The 19278-nt window shown below is 35.5% G+C and overlaps 1 protein-coding gene across 4 annotated transcripts; it reads right to left on the minus strand.

Annotated features, from left to right (window-relative positions):
* Nucleotides 1-769: 769 nt before the first annotated feature.
* LOC112000372 (uncharacterized) lies at nucleotides 770-16580 on the minus strand. Of its 4 annotated transcripts, none has more exons than XM_024032486.2 (8): nucleotides 16182-16579; nucleotides 13500-13573; nucleotides 13077-13409; nucleotides 12890-12999; nucleotides 10582-11082; nucleotides 10309-10458; nucleotides 2166-2270; nucleotides 770-1089 (listed from the first exon to the last, which is right to left on the minus strand). In XM_024032486.2, exons 3-8 carry the CDS (start codon nucleotides 13400-13402, stop codon nucleotides 989-991), a joined length of 1293 nt encoding a protein of 430 aa, XP_023888254.2. In that variant the 5' UTR covers nucleotides 13403-13409; nucleotides 13500-13573; nucleotides 16182-16579; the 3' UTR covers nucleotides 770-988. The 4 variants fall into 4 exon arrangements, with proteins under 4 accessions (XP_023888254.2, XP_065621071.1, XP_023888255.2 ...); XM_065764999.1 differs by lacking the exon at nucleotides 16182-16579 and adding an exon at nucleotides 15066-15716; XM_024032487.2 differs by lacking the exon at nucleotides 13500-13573 and having other exon boundaries at nucleotides 16182-16580.
* Nucleotides 16581-19278: the final 2698 nt, after the last annotated feature.

The following is a 19278-nucleotide window of genomic DNA, read 5'->3' on the forward strand; positions in this document are numbered from 1 at the left end:
AAAATTGAGTAAGCATGTGTGCTCATAATAAATAACAAAATTACCTAATAAGTTAAGAATATTATTTTTTAGGTGAGCTTTAAGACTAACGCCTATAAATTCTATCAACCGTGTATTCTTCATTGTCATTAAGTTAGAAAAAGCAAGTGGAAATATAACAAATTTTAAAATGGGAGGAACTTTAAATTTAAAAGAACAATCAGAGGGAATGTAATGTGAAATTTTCAAATGTAAAATTAGATTTAGGTAGCAATATGAAAGTTGAATCACTGAAAGAGTGTTTAGTTTAGCTGTTTTCATGACTCCAATTCAATTTTCTTCACTTAATTCTCAAAATTTTTGAGCCTCACTATAATTATGTTTTTAAATTATGAATTATGAACTATCTGGTATTTTTGTAAATTTTGACAAATATGTGGGACCCAATTCAATGTCAAGTCCACATCAAAAATCAATGTCCAACACTCTCTTTCTTCTTTTCATTTTTTCTCTCCTTCTTTCTTCAGTTTGTACGCTTCTCTTTTATTTTTTATTTTTCTTTCGTCTTCAACTTCTTCCTTTCTCTTCTCTTTCTTTTTTTCATCTTTTCTCTTCTATTAGTTTCTTTCTCCTTAACCCTCTCTCAATCTCTTCTCTTTCTTCTTTTTCTCTTTTCTTTATTTCTTTCTTCTTCACGTTGGTTTCTTTTCTCAGCTTCTTCTTTCTATCTTAGTGCTCTGATTTGGGTTGTGATCTACGTTTGTGGGGTTTTTTTTTTTTCTTCCCTTAATGCTTAGAGTTTGTGGGTTTTATGGGGTAATTTGTTGTGGTGTTGAAGGTGTTGGTGGTGTGAGTGGATCTACTATATATGGTGGATGGGTTTAATTTTTTGTGATGTGGTGGATAAAAAAAAAAGGATGATCAGTTGGGTTTTTGAGGGTTGTAATTGGTGGATTTGTGGGTTTCTGATGGTGGTAGGAGGTGGGGAGACTAAATTTCATTATGTAATCTAATTTATTGAACTTAAGGAAATATAATAAATTGAGTTGTAAAGTACAATACCTAAGAGAGTTCGGAGATTAGAAACTAGTTGGCTCCATGAATATAGCCCTGCAAGGCAAAAACTTTGCTCAATTGTGTATTTGAAAATTATTACTATAAAAGAACTGATGAGGTAAGTATAATATATGTAAAACCATAAATTTTAAACGTAATTTCAAAAATACTAAAATTAAATTTCATTATTTTCCATCCTTTAATTTCACATTGTTAAGAAATGCTTCATTGTAGTTTTCTATGACGAAAGGGAATCTTGGAGTAGTAATCATAGGGCTTGAGGGTTACAAAATAGCCCATGGCTCACGGTCCGACCCAATAGCCTAGTTGCCTACCAAGCTAATGGGCGGCCCAGTTTGTTGTTATTGAGGCCTATGGGCAGCCCACTAGCTAAGTGGGTTAGGTCATGGGCTAGTTTTTATGCTCATAGACGCCCGATGGACTAGTCTAGTAGCCCAACCCGTTGGCCCAACACATTGCCCAATCCAATAACTCAGAATTCATAAAGTGGAGGAATTTCTTAAGAAAACTCTCCCAACCACATAAACGCCCGATGGACTAGTCTAGTAGCCCAACCCGTTGGCCCAACACATTGCCCAACCCAATAACTCAGAATTTATAAAGTGGAGGAATTTCTTAAGAAAACTCTCCCAACCACAAGATACTTAAAGTGGTTGTTTTAAACTTAGTTTACTAAATATATATTTTTCTAATAGTCTAGCAACTTTGAATAAACCATTTGACTTTTTTTTTTTATTAAAAGATTAAAAAAAAAAACCATTTAAAGCCTTAATAAAAAAAAAAAAATTAAATAGCTTTCCAGCAACAAAATAAAATATTAAATAGATTTGACTGTAAATTTTTTTTTTAATTGAGCCTAACCATAGGTAGTTTTACTGTAATTACATACAAATAAAAAGAGTTTTATGGAAAGTAGGGGAAATAAAAAATTTATATTAAATTGGTAATTTTAAATAAAATATAGTATAAAATAAGGATTCTAATGTTAATGTTTTGAAAAAATAGTTAGCTAAAATAGGAAAAATAAATTCTTATCATAAAAGTTGGAGAAAAGTTTAGGGATTTTACAACCCAAATCTTGAGAAAAAGAAATTTATATAGTGATATACCTGATCCAATAATTACGTTACCATTGCTTCGGTTTTCGATTCCTACAGGTTGTTGAATGTTCAAACAAATATCATTGTTGAGACCACCCGATTGAATATGTATACCTAGAAAGAAAAAAAAATACACACATGCACAATTATATAATTCAAGCTTCACTAGTGACGTTCAAAAGACAACACATACAGGGACAGAGCTGGGACTTGGAGTTAGTGGGAGTAGTTCTGTTACTCACTATGTGCTCTACTACTTAAAACTCTTTGGGTAAAATAGGTTGATTGGGCTTAATTTTTTTTAGCTTTATTGTTGGTAATTTTTGTTGTTGGGCTAATTTTTTTGGGCTTGCATATTTTGTTTTAGATTTAATCATTTTTTTTATGACCTTTAAAATGTGGAAAATGCTAAAATTGCAAAATTTTTGCAAATTACTAATGTTGTGAGTTATTATTGGTAAGTAAAAAGTGATGCAAGTGAATGAACTAATAAGAGTTTGCTACTGCAATAATTTATAAAAATGTTATAAAAAATTTTGTGGCTATAACATTTTTTTTTAGATTAATGATAGAAAACTTTATTGATGTAAAGGAAAAACATATACAAAAAAGAAGAAATGCCATCACTATGCATGTTTCAATACCAAACCAAAACAAAAAGAAACTTCAACAAAACATTATAAAAATAGAAGATGACTTTTTGGTGAGCAAGCATGCTTAACAATTATCTTAAGTAGACGAAACTCGCTGATATACCTCTAGAACTACGATTGCCCCTTCCAAAATCACCTTTGGTTGTGTTTGATTATTTTCAAAGTAGAATTTGTTTCTAGCATTCCATATTGCCCAAGACAGAACTGCCCATTGCTCTATTTTCATTTTGCTCTGTTTCTCCACCATCACAGGAAACAAATGAAAAAAATCTTGTGCTTCATTACTGCATTTCTGCACTCTTCCCCTCACCATTGCCCATACATTCCGAGCGAAAGGGCATTCCCATAATTTCTGGTTGTTGGTGACATAACTCGCAAACACGATCCACCTGGACATTCCTTTGATGAAGGTTATCCCGTGTAGGGAGAATATTGGATCAAGCTTTGGAGGCATGTTCTAAGCTTTGGAGGCGCGTTCATCGTCCAGATCCTCTTCCACCACTTAGCATCTTCTTTCGCCCTCGAATGTTCCACTTCCACCTCCTGCCTTAATCGAATAGCCAACCTGGTATGCTAATTTTACTGTGAACTCATGTTTTCTATTTTCTTTCCATATCAGCATGTCTCTAGTACGACTTTGATTAAGAGGAATAGCTAGAATCTCCCTCCTAGTCCTTGGCGCGAAAGTTTCATAAATTTTTTTTTCCATCCCATTGCCATGTACCCGTGTCAATGAAGTCGGACACCCTTAAAGTTAGATTTTCTATACCAGTGAATTCTGGTCTATGAGATAACCATCTGGGTGAATAGTGGCCAAAATATGTCTACCATCTCCCACTCTCCATCTGGATCCCTCTACAATTACATCTCTAGCAGCTAATAAACTTCTCCAAACATACGAGGGATTGAAACCAAGTTCAACCTCCAAGAATAAAAAATACCTTGCTTTGTAAACATGATAGAAAAGAGTGTGTGTGGTGCATCAGTTGCCATGCCTACTTTGCTAGCACAACTAAGTTAAAAACATAGATATTACGAAATCCCATACCACCATTTTTCTTTGGTGAACAAAATTTTTTCCAATTAATCTAATGTATCTTTTCTTCATCTTTTGTTTGCCCCCACCAATATTTAGCCAAAGTAGAGTTAATAGAGTCTTCCACTGCCTTCAGAATTTTAAAAAGACTCATAGAGTAGGTAGGAATAGCCTGTGCAATAGTCTTGATCAAAATACCTTTTTAAGCTTTTGAAATGAATTTCTCCTTCCATCCCATAACTCTCATGTTAATCCACTTGTGGAGCTCCCTGAGGGTATTTACTTTTGTAAAGTTGTGATTTACAACTATGTATTTTGTTGGCTTTTATTCCGTGTCAAATTTGATTGTAATTACTATCAATTATTTATACCCTGTATTTGTTGTGGGAATTGTTGTAAGGGGTGTGTGATAGAGAGTGTGTGAAGACTCAAGCAATTTGGAAGCTGATGGAATCTCGCGGGTATCTCGCGACTAAGCTTCCCGCGAAGTGAAGCATGTGCCCTGCACATTCTGGAATGCGAAGAGTCATGACAGATGGAGACAGCTGTCTCTCGCGAATATCTCGCGGGTAAGGCCTTCCCACGAGACACCCGCGAGACATGCTGTTCTGTCAGCCTATACTGACTGACTCACACATTTTGCACCTATCCTATATAAACCCCCATTACCCACAAATGTTGAGGAATGCTTCAGAGAGAAAACCCTAGCCAAACACATTTGTAATTAGAGATTGTCATCCCCACCTTTCTCTATACACTTGCTTGTGGTATCTCCTCAACCCTTCCCTCTCTATTTCCACACCATTGAGAGGTTGATAGCCCAAACACTTACCACACCTTTTGAGAGTGTTGTGTGACGTTTTGGTGCTGCTGGGAAGCATTGGAAGAAGCCTGAAATGGCAGATGCAACATGGAGCTTGTTGCGGGATCCGGATAACTAAGACAAGACACGGTTCCGAGAAGCCTTGTTGGAGTAGGAGCTTGGAGGGCTTAGGTACATCGGGTAGATTAGGTTTGGAGGGTCTCTTGCTTACTCATGTATCCCAACTGATTGTCTAGTGGATCGATTTCCGCTTGGAGGGTGGCGGAGAGGTTTTTCGCCGAGTTCTTCGGTTTCCTCTTCGAAAACACGTCTTGGTGTTTTCTGTGTTTGCATCTCTCTTCCCTACTCTTTTATATTCCATTTCACTGCTGTGTTGTTTAGTTTATGGATTAGAGTAGCTATATTATTCATCCGCTCGCTTTTACACTATTCCGCACTTTATATTAAAGTTGTGTAAAATCTATCGAGCCGTAATTTTAATCGGGGGTCTAAACAGCTCTTGTATTTTTCAACACGTTTTCGAGCTTTCAACTTTTGATTTTCCACTGGTCATTGGTAGTCTTAAGGTATTTTTCATAGTCATTCATAATTCTAGCTCCCAACAAATCCTATATATCCCACTTTACCTCTACCCATGTATTTTTACTAAAAAACAAGGAAGTATTCTGTATATTTATGGCTTGACCAGATGTTGCTTCATACTGACCTAGGATATCCACAAGGAGTTGACATTCTCCAATGGGTGCTTCATAGAATAACAAGCTATCATCTGCAAATAGAAGGTGAGAGATGCGTACCCCACTTGTACAAGATTGAACTCCTTGTATTTGTCTATTATCTGATGCTTTCCTTAACATCCTCGATAAACCCTCTGCAAAAAGAATGAATAAATAAGGTGATAACGAATCTCCTTACTTTATTCCCCGAGGCGGTTGAACAAAACCTTTAGGTTCCCCATTTATCAATATAGAGTAAGTTGCTATGCAGACCATTTCCATAGCCAAATCAACCCACCTTTCAGCTATTCCTAGTTTAAGCATCATTTTCCAATGAAAAACCCACTCCACCTGGTCATAAGCCTTACTAATGTCAAGCTTCGTCGCCATCTACCCTTTTTTCCCTCTTCTCTTATTTCACATTCTATGTAAAACTTCAAAAGCTACAGTTGTATTGTCAGTGATTTGCCTATCTGGCACAAAAGCACTTTGGGCATCAAATATCAAATTTGGAAAAATAAGTTTTAGCCTATTTGCAATCACCTTGAAAACAATTTTGGAGATGACATTTTCTAAACTAACGGGACGAAATTAGAGATATACAAAGGTTCATTCTCTTTTGGGACAAGAACAATATGTGTATAATTCATTTTCCTCAAGAAGTGGCCTGAATGTAACATAGACAGTACCACATTTGTAACATCAGCGCCAACAACATGCCAAAATTTTTGAAAGAAAAAGAGAGACATACCATCTGGGCTGGGTGATTTAGATGGATGCATCTAGAATAATGCTATTTTGATCTCCTTAGTTGTGTAAGGTTGAAGAAGGATTTGGTTCATTTTCGTCGTAACCACCTGATCAATTGTATCCAACACTGCCTCTATATTGATCGAATTTGCTTGAACTAAACAACTCCTGAAAATAAACTTCATCCACCCTTGCAATTTCCTCCTCGGCCTCGCACCAATTGCCACCCCGCCAAACACTCCATATATATGGTTTTTTCGATGTTGTCAACTAGCTCTTTGGTGGAAGAATTTAGTATTCTTGTCACCGGCCTTCAACCAAATAAATCTAGAGTGTTGACGCCAATGCAATTCATCATGGTATAACAAGGTATTTATATCCTCTTTAACCCTTCTAACTTCTTGCATGTTCTCAGCCCTGTTGTTGCTTGTCAATCCTTGTAATAGCTTGTGCTTCTCCCTTAGTTTATTCTTTGAGTTACCAAAAGTAGCTCTACTCCATCCCACTAAAGCTATGTGGCAATGTTTAGTTCTTTCAGAGAGAATAAACATGGGACTACCTATGGTCACTACCCCTATCCATGCTTGGTGGATTATATTTTCACAATCCTAGTGTGACACCCACTTCTTCTCAAATCTTCTAGTAAATCTCCACCTCTGTATTGAGAAGAATGGGCATATGATTAGAGTAAGATGTTGTGAGATGGGAAAGTCTACTATGAGGAAATAGCTCTCGCCACTCCTTCGTCACACTAGCCCAATCAAGCCTTTCTAGCACAAAAGCTTCCCCTTTAATGCCCATTCTCCAATGTAAAAATATTCAATACATACCCCAAATCAACCAGTCCACAATGGGGCAACGTACTCCAAAATGCTTGCATGAGATGCATCGGTTTTGGTATCCTACCATCTTTTTCCTCAGAGGTTAGGATCTTATTATAATCACCATTACACAACCATGACACTGAACTTCATGTGCTCCGGTGTTTAAGCAAAGCCCAAGATTCATGTCTTAGATGCTCTTTTGGTTTCCTATAGAACCTGGTGATTTGCAACGAAGGAGAAGACAAGTTTGTGAAAATAATGGCATCTATGTGATTTTGTGTGTATGTTTGGATATGTAAATCCACCTCCTCTTTCCATAGCATTTCCAAGCCACCCCTTCTTCCTAAACACGGGATAGGCAACATAGAATCAAAGTGTAAATCATTATGTATCTGTCTTATTTCTTCAATGGTTTGTTTTGTCTCCACGAGGAACAAAACATCAGGAGCTTTCTCCCCCACTAACTAAGAGAGAACATTCACTGCACGTTGATTTCCAAGTCTCCTGCAGTTCCAACTTAGGACAATCATTGTTCTCGGCAGGGCTGGATAGTAGCTTCTGCTGTTGAAAACGTGTTAGTCTTGTCGTCTTGTGTCTTCTTCCTTTTGCTTCCTTATGTTCCCCTTTCAACCTCAAATAGATCCTTGCTTTTGTACTCCTTTTTTCCCACTTTTCTAGATCCACTTGGTCCTTCATTACCAATATTACTTCCCTTTCGATCAACTCTCTTCCATGTTGCCTTTTTCTTATTTCCTTCAGTGTTTTTTTTCCGATAGTGTCCCATTAAAAATGTCATGTGCTTGATTCATAGGTGTATTTTCAACTGGGTTAGGGTTCTAGATGGTCTCTAATTCAAAGATTGGTACGTTGAACAAACCCTCTCTAGGATATTCGGGATTTGCCACTATGCCCTCAATTTGAGTGTCCCATATCTCCTTGATGTTATCCTTATGCGTGGGTTGTATATAAGATAAAATGGGAAAAGTAACTGTTTCATTTGTAACGTCTCCTTCACTTGTGATAAACGTGGTGATTTCCATCTCACTTTTCAGATTTTCGGGATTTCCATAACTATTACTCGAGACAATTGTTGGCAGCTGAACATCATGCGGCGTAGCCCTAGGAATAGCAGTTGGCCTAGCTGCCTCCACATCTCTCCGGTTGAGCGTTACTTTTGTTCCTATTCACCTCTTTTGTCCTTCGATAACCAGCCCTCTGGTTGTCCTACGCCTCCCTATCCCTTGGTCTATTACAATTATTCTTAAAAGCATTGATGGCATTTTTAACAGGGAAAAAGTGTAATTTTATTTAACTAAAATTTTAAAATTAGTACCTATTAATATACTAGTATTTAAAATAAATAAAAAAAAAAACAATAAAAAAAAAAGGGAGGGGGTGGGGGGAACTGCCCCCGAGTCCATATGTAGCTCCATCCATGCATATAGAATCAAGAAAACTATAGATCGGGTTAGTGGGATGATTTCTACAAACAATTGATTGGTACACTTTAAATATTTGAAATTTGGAAACAAAAATAATACCGTAAAAAAAAATTAAAATATTTAAGTAAGGGACTTACGTTATAGTTGTGGTACTTGTAGGGATGTCCCATCAACATTTGTGGGGTGTTACCTATTTTATGTTTAATTTTCTTTTTTGGTATAATTTAATAATTTGGAGGGAAGTTTAAATCCTAATTGTCAATTTAGGAAATATAAGAAGGTACGAGTCAAAACTACGAGACTTTTGGTCAAGACGTTACCCATTTTAGCATGCCCTATTGGAATTGTTTTTGTTCAAAACTATTTCAATAAATTTATAAATAAGATAGACATCTCTTAAAATTGGTTAAAATTAATACAACCCCCCCCCCCACACCCCCCCCCCCCCCCCCCCCCCAAAGTTTACGTATATGACCAGATATAGACAAACTATTTTGCAAATAATCAAACATTTATCTTTTTTTTTTTTGCTTGCAAATTAAGGAGTTTTTAGTGTCTGTTTTAAAACAACTTATCTAGCTTTTTGTTGAAAGATTTTTACTGAAAATATTGTAACTAAAAGTTATAAAAATAAAATAAAATAAGTTGATGTTGAAAGATTTTTGCTAAAAATATTGTAACTAAAAGCTAAAAGTTCAAAAAAAAAAATGCTTATTAATTTTTTTGTTGAAAGTACTTTAGCAAAAAAGTAAAGTGGGACACTGGAACCTGCAATAAACAAAAGCAGACTTTGTATTTTAAGCAAAATCATAAAATTGAACCCATAACCAATTAATTGTAGCTAACTTTTTAAATAAAACTTTGCAGTGGAATACATATAACATAGAATGCTAAATTCAAACCAAAATAAGCTTGGGTTTTTGTGGGATTTGCATGGGCCCACAAACAGTAAATAAGTTTTAGCAAAAAAACCAGTAAAAAGTTGGTGCTAAACATAGCCTTAGCCTTTTTACAATACATTTAACATAATAGTTACGAATAATTATATATTTGATAAATACTACACAAATAAATTACTAGAAATTAGTAAATCAAATGGACATATTAATATAACTTTCTAAGTGATCTATAATGATTATTATTATTATTACTTTTAGAGAATCAACTTTATAAGTAATATACTTATCCAAAAAAAAGCCTTTTTAAGTAATATAATTACGTGGTTAAGATATAAACAAGCTAATTTATAATAAATCTTAGTTATATTCTGTATGTGCTAACTCACATTTTCTATCGCTTTCATTTTCATGTCTAAAAATAGTAAATTATTAAAATGTTATATATGCAGAGAAGTCTTTTTTTTTTTTTTTTTTAATCTTTTATTTAAGTTTGGTCGTCATACACATTATGCTTGTGCAATATGATTTTGGTTTGATGCGAGTGTTACATGTCATAAAATATACTTTCACTGAGCGGAAACATATTATAAGCACATTAATATTATAAAAACTCTATAATCAAAGCTTTAAGAGGTTTAAAAATGCTTTTCTTGTTAGAATTATATTACAAAAAAAATTCTATATATCTAAAAGAAATCGTTATTTATTTTAAATTATTTTGATCATTTATCATAATTTTTTGTAATAATAATAATAATTGGGCATTAAGCTTGTGCTATGCGACTTGACTTTTAGAATAAAAAATTTATTTTTTATTTTTTATTTTTATCTACAAATGAAGGATATGGGCTTGGTCCTCAAGGACCCCCTTTTTCATTGTTTTTTTTTTTAAGGGATATCATCACATAATTCACATATATATATATATATAATTCATCCATTATTTGCATAATACTAAAACAAGTCAACGAAAAACAAGAGTGAAGAGTGAAAGGGATGGTATACTAACCGGAATAGATCCATCGTTTCCAAAATACGAGCCGATTTCCACTTGGGAAGGCATCAGGCATACGACTCAGTGCATAAAAAGGAGAGTCACCATTTCTGGCTTTAGCAAGAACCAAACTTGGAGAACGCTGGGCTAAATGCAAAGCGATATCTGTCGTGTTGGACCATGACCATGTGGATAAAGAAATTAATCAATCGTACAAAATTATGTTGCGAAAATTTTGAATAGGAAATAACACACAATGAATAGTTAAGACGAAGAGTTAATTCTTACCCAAAGCTTTGTTTAATATAGCCTCGTAAATAATTGAAGCCCCCATGGTGCTATTTTCTGGCATTAGAATTTCTAGCGGAGTGTGCAAATAGAGATAACGAGCCAAAATTAAATGCCCATTGTAAAGAGCCATAACAACTGGAATATTTCCATTGTCATCTTCAATTCTGATCAATCTCTCATTCTTTTCAAGCATGCATTCTGCCATACGGTAGTTTCCACGACAAGCTACCCCATCTAGAGCCGTGCGACCTTTATTATCTTTTATTTCCAAATTTTCTTCAGACATTAGATTCACCAACTCCTCCACAATATGCACATGTCCAGCTTCAGCAGCAACATGAAGTGCGGTCTTATCCCTAGATGTGATTTTTGCACTTATTGCATGCGGATGACGATTAAGGAAATCCTCGATAGCATCCCAGTCACCAATTTGCAAAGCTTTGTATAAGTCCAAATAAATCTCAACGCCATCGTTGATGTTTCCCTCGTCACTTTCTCCTGCCAAGCTTTATTTTATTATTTATTTTTTCAGAGAATTTTATTTTATTTTTATTTATTTTGTCAGAGAATGAAATGAAACGAAACCATTCTGACATCTACATGTCCACTATCAGTTGATATTTTTTGTTGATTCTGAATTTCATTAATTAAATACCTAGAGACATTGATTAAACACAATTCTTATCAACATAATAATTATAGAGATGAGTTTCTATCGTCCATATCTTTAGCCCATTCATTATTGCTATCTCCCAAAAGTTCAAATTCTTTAAAAAGTGAATAAGGTAATCTAACTAAATTCAAGAGTTTATCTTGAGGCTGTCTTCAAGATGTGTGTAGGACAGAAGGACTATATATGTCCAAAGAAATAGTTTGATACTCGAAAAGATCTAGATATCTTGTTATAAAATTAAATAAAATAAAATAAACTAAGTTCAAGTGTGTATGCACAGCAATAATCCTATAGCAAGCTTCAAAGAGTTCAAATTTGATACCGATTGGGTTTAACGTTTACCATTAATTTTTCAATATTTAATGCACTTCCAAGAAATTTTACAAATCTTAGTAGAGATAAATGCTCCTGTATTTTTTTTTTTAAAGGAAAATACTTTCATTCATTCATTCAAGATAATCCTGTGTTTATTAAATTATGCTACAAGTCTACTTGGAGTGAAGGTGGGCATTAGCCTTAGCCACCCATTGGTTTTCTTTTCGATTCTATGCATGCCTAGCTAGAAAATGTGATACATTTTTTGCCTGTCTACGTAGAGCACTGAAGCTACACCTCATAAACTACATAAGCTCTAATGATTATTTTGTCTTCAAATGTTCCATAAGCTCATCTATTGTACATTTTGCAATAAGTTAAACTTGAAAAAACATATAGGGTTATTTGAATATATGTGAAAATTTAATAAGGTTATTTTTAATCTTCCAATTACTTAAATTTTTACATCACTAAATTTAATGTACGTAAATCACATAAATTACATCATTTAAAATGGATCATGAAATTTTACAAATTTTAGAGAATATCTAATACCATATTGTCTAAAATTTTAAATGATGTTATACAAATATAAGAATATCTTTATTTCTAATTAAATAGAGAGCACTTCCTAAGTTTTAACTATTAACTGCAGAGTGTAACTTGTAGATTTGTATTAAACAAAACCAACAAGTGAACAAAACAATGAATAAGATGGTGGCGGTGGGAGCTATTTGAACCTGAAATTCCATTGTGGCGCGTCACTGTCCTTTTCCAATTCTTTGGGTGGGAGACTCTTCCTAACGTGACCTCAAGTTTCTAACTTCTAACGCGACCTCAAGTCTCAAGTTTGTCGTGATCTTGGTACTCTTTTAGAGCATGGCATAAGTATTTTTATAATATAAAATGTATCACAATTTATCCAACTAAGTTCAAAAATCATCAATATCAATTTTAAAAAATAATGTAAAAATGCATGATTGCTATAATATTTGTATAAATTTATACTAATGCTATTCATTTTACATTTAAGTTTTTATTTATTTATTTATTTTTTTTTTTGAGAATGAATAAAAAAAATGAATAGTAGTTATTCTACTTAAAGAAAAAAAAATTAAAAAATTAATATTTAAAAAAAATATAATATAAAATAAATAACCTGATATTAAGTATTTTAAAAAGTAAGCACAAAATAAAAAATGTAAATTTTTATATTAAAATAGATATGAATTTTTAAAAGAAAAATGATGCAATGCTCTAACTATTTTAAAAGTACACACACTGAGCGCATAGAAAAGGACAGAGAAAGAGAGGTACCTGAGCTAGCACTTGAGTCAGAAAGCTCTCCTCCTTCTTCACTGTCTTCTTCTTCTTCTTCTTCTTCTTCACCGTCTTCTTCTTCTCCTTCTTCACTGTCTTCTTCTTCACTGTCCCAAGCAAAACCAGTTTTTAAAATTACGTGAGAGAGAGATGCTGACTTAACCAATTGAGTGATCTAAATTACCTGCTACTTGGGTTAGGATCTCTAGTTTCGTACTTCTCTGCCAAGAGATTCCAAGCAATTCTGGCTGAGCTAATCTCCCTAATATCAGAAAATGTGTCCGGCCTACATGACATCTGGATCGCATGTAAAGCTATGGCATTCTTCTTGCTCCAAGCCTTATAAGCAGCTTCATTTTCCCGTACAGGAGGAGGTTCGCTCCTTGATCCAACAATCTCCCAAAGATCTTGAGCCACCAAATACGTCTTCAACTGAACACTCCAATCCATATAATTGTCTTCGTTAAGAGCTTCAAGAACTGCAGCACTCAAAGCAAGCTTTGTTTCCATGCTTGATCTGTCAATTTAACCAAATTGTGTTGACACCAAGTAACCAACTCACACAAGAAAAAAATGACAAGCTACTATAACTGTACTTCGTACTTACCCGAGATCCAATCACACTTGGTGTATAGTGACAAGAAAAGGAAAGGGAATGGTGCCAAGGGGATGGTAGCGTAGCTTTTGAAGATTGAGAGAAAATCGGTTAAGAAAATAGAGAGAGAGAGAATCAGTGATGAAAGAAAAATAAAGGGAAGAGCAATTAAGAGAGAGAACCAAGGAATTAAGAAAGTGAAAAGAAAGGCGTAACATTCAAATGATTAAAAAGCCGAATAAATGCTAGTATCACAACTATTTACACACGTGGCAAATTGTTAGTAGTGGAAATAAATGATACTATACTTTTATTTCCCTCATATTGCTACCATACGTAGTTGATCAAATCAAGAGTCATTCTACGGTACCATTTTTTCTTTTTTTGGGATATGATACCCACTCAAATCTTAACCTTGCATATTACTTCCCGCAATCCAGACTGTTAATAAATTTTAGTATGGATAGCATTTATCGACTGATCTACTTGGGGTATAAAAACAAAAACTATGTTTCTTTTTATTTGATTTGGGTTTTTCTTTTGGTTAAATTTGATTCGGTATTCCCTCACTGCCTATTCCTTCATCGGGCTTGCTGAAAATTTTGTTCCCAAAAACCATGTCTCAAGGGAGAGAGGCTTGAGAAGCGATTGTTATGAAATCTAGCACTATTTTGAAATGTAGTTATAGTTTGCTATTCGTTAGATGTGTTTTTGCTTTTGCTTGGTTGCTTCATTTTGTTATTTCTTGACAAAAATAAGGTTTTTCACTAGTTTATATTAATGTTATATTTCTCTTATATTTACTGTAAACATTGCATTTTATATCCCTTATGACTTGGGCTCTCGTTCCTAAATGATACTAGAATTCTAAAGCCCAAGATTTGTTTAGGGCCCGATCAAGTGGAAATTGACTTGTGGAAAATGTTTATGAAAAATATAACTTATTTTTTGACCAAGTAAATTATTTTTGAAAAGAAAAGCTACAAAAATCCTAAGATGTGTGTACGCATACACGTGTACGTATACGCATATATGCATATGCGTATGCACCCATGAGCTCTACATATGCATGCTTTATGCATGTGTGCCCATACACCTGTATGCGTGCACATACACATGTATGTGTGCGCATGCTTGGGTCTTAGAAACTATAAAAGACAAGTTTTCTGCATTTAAACTAGGTTTAGAACGAATCCCACATTGTTTGGAAGCTGCTCCAAACCACTATTTTTCGACTATATAAAGCCATAAATTATTAGTATATTAATTACTTTTTATGATGGGAGACCCATCAATTTCTAGGATCCATATAATAAAATTTGTAATATTTTAAAAATCACTGATGCAACTAATTATTCAACCATACAATAGATTTATTTATTCTCATAATGCAGTGAATTTTTATGTCATTTGAAATTAATTATTCAATTAAACAAGAAGACAAAAATTACCTATGACATGATCACTCAACATTATTAATTAAAAAATTAATTTGACCACAGAGTCACAGACCCACACCCATTGCAATTTGCTGGCACTATTAACCAATCAAATAAAAATGCTCCAAGACATTGATACCTCAGTGCAATCTCCCGTGGAGTTCCTAGATGTATTTTGGCTATTGTTGGAATCCCAGGGAGAAAAAGATTGGGAGCTTTTTGCTTTTGGAGCTTGGTGCTTGTGGAACAACAGGAATACTGTTAGGCATCGGGGTGCTAGTAAACAAGGCAAAACCATCACGGAAGATGCAAGGAGATATCGGGAGGAAGTCCGGACTGCTTTACCATCCAGAGGTCAGGTGCCTAGGCCCATGTCTAAACACAAACATTGGTCCCCTCCCCCACAGGACTGGTATAAGGTGAATGTGGATGCTGCTGTTTTTAAGGAACAAGGTACGTGTGGAATCGGGGTGGTCATCAGGAATTATAAGGGGCAGATCATGGGGGCAATGAGTAAAAAAGTGGAGTTCCCGTTGCGGGCATTAGAAGCAGAAGCTAAGGCGGCTGAAGCTGGAATTTTCCTCGCGTGGGACCTGGGTTTGAAGAATATTATAGTTGAAGGAGACGCCCAATTGGTGATTCAAGCTCTTAATGGAGTTGCTGCGCCTGCCATCCCAATTATAAAGATAGATGAAGGTTCTAGGAGATGCTTACAGATGTTTTGCTCTTGGAAAGCAGTCCACACGAACAGAAGGAACAATACGGCTGCTCACTTACTAGCTAGAGAGGCTAAGAATGTAAAAGAAAGTGTAATCTGGGTTGAGGATTCCCCACCCTGTATTGAGAATCAAATCATGAATGATGTAATTGCTTTGGACGTTTGTCCTCATTAATGGAAGCTCTGGTACAAGTTGACAATCAAAATATATGTATATATATATATATATATATGCCAGCAGTGTGTGAGAGACCCGGCATGTATGCCAGGTGCACCATATACAAGCTCCGGTTCTACAAGTAAATAAGCCTCAAACTAGTAACTTTACTAAGAACTAAGAAAGGCACAAAGACACTCAGAAAAAAGTCACAACCCATACAACAACGATAAAAGTTGAGCTAGAGAAGAGATGAGATTAGAGAGTGCGAAAGAAAAAGAGAGAAACCATAAAAGTAGATCAAATCTAAAAGAGAGAGAGAAGAGAAGAGTTTCCATCAAAAAAAAAAAAGAGAGAAGAGGAGAGAAGAGAAGAAATACCAGTGATGAGGCAGCGACACGGCGAAGACGATTGGCCTGCTGGCGGCGGTGGCGTGGCCTCCTCTTTTGTAATCAAAACAAAAGAAAGAAGAAAAGGGTGGCGAGAAACAAACCAGAATTATTTAAAAAAAAAAAAAAACTGTGTGGACAAAATCACAAATTCAATGGCCAACAAACACGCACTTGTATAGATACTAGAAAGGAACAGGTGACAAGAGGAACTCTTGAAGATTGAGAGAGAATTGGTGCGAAAACCAAACAAGAAAGGAGAAGGAGAGATTAATGGAGAGTCACTGAGAGAGTACCAAGGAAGAAAGGTATAGAAAAGAGGGTTAGGTATGCATGATGAGAAAAAATAGTGGGAAAAGAGAGCGAGGTTGGAAATTTCTTAGCTGTTCAAACTTCAAAACGCGTACGGCCGTAAAAAAAAAGACTCGACAGTTGACACACATGGCGTTTCCACTTTCCTTTATTTTTTTAATTACACAAATTCTGGAAAATTTAACTCCACGACAAATAAAGATGCTTGAGCTAGAGCTGTGAGGCCGTCGTCATCTCTTGTTTCCAAATTTTCTAAGTTCAACTCCACCACTCTATGCACATGCCCAGCTTCAGCAGCAATGTGAAAAGCCGTCTTGTCCCTAATTGTGATTTTTGCACTTATTATATGGGGAGGGCCATTTGGAACTCCCTGGCAGCATTCCAATCACCAATTATAAATCTCAACGCCATCATTTATGTCACTTTCTCCTGTCAAGCTTTATTTTATATTTTTTTTTATTCAGAGAATAAAATGAAATGAAACCATTCTAACATCTACATATGAACTATATATCAGTTGATATTTCTGTTGATTTTGAAATTTTAATATATGATGGGAAAAATGAGCGGGGTTGGAAATTACAAATCAACCAAGAACAGAGAAACAAAACATAAAGTAATAATATTATTAACATCGAAACGAATCACAAAAATTATATTACAAGATCACAAAAGTATAGAACCAAGATTTATGTGTTTATGAGTGAAATAATTATTCTGTATAAATCTCATAGAAGAGCTGCTCAGAGACTAATATTGTTCTAGTGCGAGGAGATGTAAAATAAAGTTTGTGATGTGAGCACGTAACTGTGGCTTTTTTGAATTTCAATGCAAATACCGCATATGGGGCTGGCATTTGGACTCTGAATTATTAAAATAGGAAATCTGGGGAATTGAAATGAAGGGTGTTCTGATGATAAAAGATTCAAAGTCATAAAAGGGGAATGTAGAAGTTAGAAAGGGTTTACCATATTTAATATAAAATGTTAAGAAATGCTACTACTTTCAGATCTAGAAAACCACGGTTCATTTCTTTTTATAAAAGAAGTGCCAAATATGAAGTATATTCTAGTACCAAAATGCAATTTAATAAGATTTTAAAGACATCTTCATGTCAGGAACAAGCTAGCATATAATTATTCCAAAACGTTAATAGCATCCACATGGTATTAATTGTATACTAATTGTGATCATAGAGAAAGTTGATGAGTTCATCATTTTTTAATTATTGATTAATTCAATTTTGTGGATTTGCATTTATGTAATGTAAGGGACATACCTGCTTTTGTATTTTTTTGATAAGTGACAAAAAAATTCAAAATTTCATCTGCATGCATGGGCCCTCCCCTCAATGCTGCTTCTGCTCTGCTCTTAGGTCTCCATTCAGATCTGTTCAAACTATAATAGTAATATAGAATTTTATGCTTGAGAAAGAACTTTTAGACATAATTATTAGGATTCTACAAAAATTCTAATGCATTTTGTAGGGACCCAGTTTGGATTGACTCTGAGTGATGGGTTTTCAGCCCAATAAGCCCAAACAATACATTTATAGAGAGTGGGGTGAAAGGTTTAGGTGCTGGCCGTCGATCACCAAGCATGAACTTTCTCATAAAAAAGACAAATGCTAAGAGTTTCTTTTCCAATGGGGGGATGCTCCTTGGCCTGTGGCCGAGGAGGCCTTATTGTTCTCCCTTTTTTTCTCCCCCCATTTCTTTACTTTACTAGCTTTTCTTTTATAGTTTTTATCTTCCTATCCCCTCCTTCCATCTGTTGATCATCTATTTGCCTTTTTTTCTGGCCGTCCGTCCCATCAGAGGCCTTATCGGTACTCAAGTGGTTCACTCTGATCAACGTTATCCTGCCAAGGGGTTACCTCCCCATTAATGCGGCCAGGGGGGTTAGTTGAATGCATTAAATGTGAGAGTGACAGCTTACTTTGGGGTTAGTCTCTCCTCAAAATTACTTTCGTCAGGCCGAGGACAAGGTGGTCCTCGGTGTGGATTGGGAAGGAAAGGCTTTCCCTCACCTTGGCCCTGAATAGCCTGTGCTCCTCGGCCTGGGCCTTGGGCCTGCTACATGATGGGCCGAGGCTATCAGGCCCATGGGCCCCACAATAGCCCCTCAAAACTCTGCTGCACGTTCCCTCGGACGGGGAGGAGGGTTTTGATACCTGCTGGTCCATTGGACGAATTGCCCCGCTTCGGTTTGTACTGATGTTGGCGGCTTTTTGACTGCCCGATGCGCATTTTTAGCGTTTCAAAACTTAATGGACGCCCACATTAAATTTTGGCGGCACCACGTTTCCCACTTTCAACGGCATGATCTTTTGCTTTTGTGAGCAAGCGGTTACATTTAGGGAACCTAAGGGGGAGTATAAATACCTGTTTGAACCACCTGGTTTCATCATTTTCGCGCTTACAATTATTGATGCATATAGTTTGAATCTGGTTCGACTTGCACACTATCTGAAGAGTATCGTCATATTTCTGTAAGTCTTCTTTTTCTAGCGACTCCAAATTTCCTTGATTTCACTCTTCCTTTTCTCTTTTGGAACTTTTAGTTGTCTTTGGGGAATGAGTAAGTTTAGGAAGTTGGTCGAGTCCGATGAGATGATGAACAAATTCATTGTTGACTATGGAATACCCAATAATGTGAATTTAAAGTACTGTGAAGAGGGTGAGTGGTACCTTAGGAGGAGAGAGGGTGAAGTTGTGATCCCGATAGTTGCTTTCGTAGAAGGAGGATGAGAATCCCTATGAGCGCCGGTGACCCT

The sequence above is a fragment of the Quercus suber genome, unplaced genomic scaffold, assembly GCF_002906115.3.
Source record: "Quercus suber isolate HL8 unplaced genomic scaffold, Cork oak 2.0 scaffold_599, whole genome shotgun sequence".
Taxonomy (NCBI): Eukaryota; Viridiplantae; Streptophyta; class Magnoliopsida; order Fagales; family Fagaceae; genus Quercus; species Quercus suber.

What these genes read in the sequence shown, in the direction of transcription:
- LOC112000372 (XM_024032487.2), bottom strand. Translation starts at nt 13,402, where the DNA reads ATGGAAACAAAGCTTGCTTTGAGTGCTGCAGTTCTTGAAGCTCTTAAC. An exon ending in GAAACGATGGATCTATTCCG is followed by an intron (nt 2,271 to 10,308) that starts GTTAGTATACCA and finishes TTTTCTTTCTAG; the next exon opens with GTATACATATTCAATCGGGT. An exon ending in TAACGTAATTATTGGATCAG is followed by an intron (nt 1,090 to 2,165) that starts GTATATCACTAT and finishes TTTGCCTTGCAG; the next exon opens with GGCTATATTCATGGAGCCAA.